Below are 4,032 nucleotides of genomic sequence, written 5' to 3'. Positions count from 1 at the left end.
GGCCCAGGTCATTTTTACCTCACCATAGCGAGTTGAGGTCAACCCTACACCCACTATTTAGGCTTTACCTCAGCGAGTTACATTGAGATAAAAACTGCCCCGTGTCTCATCTCCACTAGCTGGCTATCTTGATATAAAAAACACACCTTTTTGCAGTGAAGACATAGCCTCAGAGATTTGTATGATCTCTTCTCTCACCTTAACTGAAGGGTCCCATAGGCGCAGGAGTTAAAAGGGGATAACAAAAGAGCAAAACACTTTGCACTACCTGACTGGTGCAAATTGCACCAAAGACTCCTGCCCAATACTTGTAAAAATATATATTGAATTCTTATAGAAAAAGGTTTAAAAACTCTTCTGCTGTCACGCTGAGGGACTGAATTTGCCCTCACACTCCAGCCCCTATTCACCGTTCAGACAGCATATAGGTGGCTGTAACAGCTCATAAGGGGCAGGAGAAAATGACTTCTACTTGGCTGGACCTCTTGGAGGGAGAGTACAGAAACTGTCCCGGTTTGTGTTCTGAGAACAGGCGTTGACACTCAGTCCTTTAGAACCTCATCCTGCAGCGAGCTGAGTATTTCCTGAAAGATCCTGAATTATCTCAGCTCCCACTGAAATCAGTGGAACTGCATGCTGCTTAAGCCTTACGAACCCCAGCTCCTGGGTCCTATAGCCAGCTGGTGTACTTCAAAGCACCCCAAGGCCAGCATAGGGCCAGCACAGAACTGGCCCCAGGATCAGGGATTCTATCGGTCTTCTTTGTAGACCTCTTGTCAGCTGCACATAATGGAATTTGATTGCAAATAAGAGCATAAGCCTCTATTTTTTTTCCTCGTTCTGAAAGAAATACAGGCAAATCTGTTCTTAATCCTTTATATTTGTCTATTTAAAAGACTTTACACATGATGGATATTTAGATGTGTCCCTCCCTTCGGAGTGTATGGGAGCCTTTCTGAGTTGATCCAGGCTGGCTTGATTATGAAACTTGAGTATAATTTAAAAACATAATTGGCAGTGTTCTCTGGATATGGCAGAGATTTTGTGAAAGATGCAATAAGTGTTATACAAAAAAAAAATCAACCCCTATCACTAAAAGTTGTTAAAACCTGTTAGGAGAATGTATGACAAAGGCAGCGCTAGAGTCACTGGCTTGGGTTATATAGCACCATGCACAAATCTGGAAACAGGTGGGCTATATATACAATATCCCTTCACATAAATATATTGCTAATTTCTTCCTAAGGAATCAGAAGAGACAGCCCATCCTATCTGCCTACAAGTCGATAAGGTACAAAGCAACGATTTTAATGTAAAAAGAATCATGATGGCAAAACCTTTTGGCTGTTTATTACAGAATGTTACACTGACGATGTCATTATATACCTAAGCTATCGCTGAAATGTCATTGCTGGAACTGTTTTTAACCAAAATAATACCGATTTTAGTCACTCAATTCAGTGACTGAATATTAGAAATAGGGTTGGTCAGAATTTTTAACAAAAATCTTGAAAAATGCCCCATTTTTCAATAATGCAAATTTTCCCCAAAACATTTATTTTATTTTCCATTTTTTAAATATTTTCATTAGCGACTGTAAACAATGGAATGCAGCCTGCTAGCTGCTGTGCAAGATGTTTCTCCCACACCCACCCACACCAGATTTAGGATTCTTTTTGCAAAAGGTAGAAGGTTTATTTGGGACTCAGTTTTCATTTTAGGAGACTTTATAAATTTTCAGCTTTGAATGATGGCATTTAGTCACATGGTAGAATGTTTTTCAAAATCCCACAATTTCATGTTTGAAAATTTCCAAATTTCAAAAATGATTTTTTCTTCCTTTAAAAAAAAAGGGAAGGGGGTGTCAGAAAACAGAACTTTTTTATACAATTACAAAAAATGTGGCATCAAAGTACTTCCACTGAAATGTTTCTCTTTTTCAACGAGCTCTAATTATAAATCTCACTAATCTGAATGCAGTTTTGTATATACGCAGCTTTGGTTGAGTGGGAAACCCAAGAATGCACTCTTTGTATATACCAGGCCAGAAAATATGTGGACTGACAAATTTGAAATGGGCATATATCCTGTGATTGCAGAATTTATGTTCATGAAAATTAAGGAATATTTGTGTTTTTAAATAATGGATCTAAAAGGAAACAAGATGGCTCTCACTGAATTATCATCAACAAACTTACAACTCTTCATGTAATGGACTCTCCCAATGATTCCCTTAATTATATAGATGCTAACAGTACACATTTATTGATGTACAGTCATAGGGTCCAAGTCTGTGAATGGGCAGTCAGTAGAGCAGCCACCATTTACATTAGCGCAGAATTTGGTCCTGAGTCTACTCAAACTTTAGAAACAATAAACTATGAAAGTATTTATCAAAGAACAATTCCATCTAAAATTGTGATTTAAGTCTCAGAACGGGATGGTTGAGTGTTTTGAATTATGTGTGGAGAGGCTTGAACAGGCCAGACAATATCTTTGTCTGGGTAGAGGTCTGCTACTCAGACCCCGACATCAAAATGGCTATGATGTTCATTCCCCTCCTTCATTCTTGTTTCATAAAGGTGTGACCTGTTCCCCATAAACTATTTGTATCTTGTGAGAGATCTTTGGGGCGGGATCCCCATGACAATAAAACTTGTAATAGCCAAGGAGATTATCAATTGTTCTTTACTTTTTCAGAGATGATTCTGCTAACTGCACTTGTGTGTCTGGCCAATGGGCTACAGCAGTCTGTTGGACAGGTATGAGCCTTAAACTTTATGTCCCTCCAATGCTTTGGTTCTTGCTTAGAAGCCCACAGATAAAACTGATACTTGACCACCAGCACCATTAATTATAACCCCTCCTTTTTTCCTGCTGATATTGGAAGAATCTCTGTTCTATGTTTGCACCAAGCACAAATTTCTTGCTGTTGTCGTTCTTACCAGCAGCTGGTCTCAGCAATTTCTACCTTTGTCCTAAAATACTTCTTCCTAAGCATCCATTTGACTGATTGGACAAGGAACTTATATTCTACCATCACCATACTATCTGAGCACTTCACAATCCTTAACATAGTAATTCCTGAGGTAGGAAAGTGTTATCATCACTACTTGGCTGATGGAGAACAGAGAGGCTATGTGACTTAAATTTATGGAGATATCCTATCTCCTAGAACTGGAGGGGACCTTGAAAGGTCATCGAGTCCAGCCCCCTGCCTTCACTAGCAGGACCAAGTACTAATTTTGCCCCAGATCCCTAAGTGGCCCCCTCAAGGATTGAACTCACAACCCTGGGTTTAGCAGGCCAATGCTCAAACCACTGAGCTATCCCTCCCTTACCCAGACAGAAAGTCTGTAGTATACCAAGGAATTGAACCCACAGCTCCTAAATGGAAGGGCAGCACCCTTATCACTAGACTATCTTTACTCTCTGTAGGACACCAATGCACCATAAAGTTATATGATAATTCCAGTGTTCATTGTTCCCTAAATAATGTGTTTAGTGGTGATAAGAGTGAAGGAGGAATATTTTTGGTACATAAATATATAGGGCATCATCTAAAGCTCAGTGAAGTCAAAGGCTTGTTCTACACTGGGGAGGTATCGATCTAAGTTACGCAACTTCATCTACGTGAATAATGTAGCTGAAGTCGACGTACTTAGACCTACTCACCACGGTGTCTTCACTGTGGTGAGTCAACTGCTGCCACTCCCCCGTCGACTCTGCCTGTGCCTCTTGGGGCGGTGGAATACAGGAGTCGACAGGAGAGCGCTCGGGGGTCGATTTATCACGTCTAGACTAGACGCGATAAATCAACCCCCGCTGGATCGATCGCTGCCCGCCGATCCGGCGGGTAGTGTAGACCAGTGGTTCTCAAACTAGGGCCGCCGCTTGTTCAGGGAAAGCTCCTGGCGGCCCGGGCTGGTTTGTTTACCTGCCGCGTCCGCAGGTTCGGCTGATCGCGGCTCCCACTGGCCACGGTTCGCTGTTCCAGGCCAATGGGGGCTGCGGGAAGCGGCACGGGCCGAG

General features: G+C 41.7%; 1 protein-coding gene across 1 annotated transcript in view; it reads left to right on the top strand.

Moving 5' to 3' along the window:
• Positions 1 to 2,702: 2,702 nt before the first annotated feature.
• LOC112108261 (cysteine-rich venom protein helothermine-like) overlaps positions 2,703 to 4,032 on the top strand; it is a 70,133-nt gene continuing 68,803 nt past the window's right edge. The window contains exon 1 of the mRNA XM_026653348.1: positions 2,703 to 2,762. Coding sequence (XP_026509133.1) covers positions 2,703 to 2,762 — 60 coding nt within the window. The remainder of the gene's footprint in view (positions 2,763 to 4,032) is intronic.

This window comes from Terrapene carolina, unplaced genomic scaffold (genome assembly GCF_002925995.2).
Source record: "Terrapene carolina triunguis isolate 2854851 unplaced genomic scaffold, T_m_triunguis-2.0 Scaffold42, whole genome shotgun sequence".
NCBI lineage: Eukaryota > Metazoa > Chordata > Testudines > Emydidae > Terrapene > Terrapene triunguis.
Note: the sequence above shows the minus strand (reverse complement) of the source record. Positions and strands in the feature narration are given on the sequence as shown.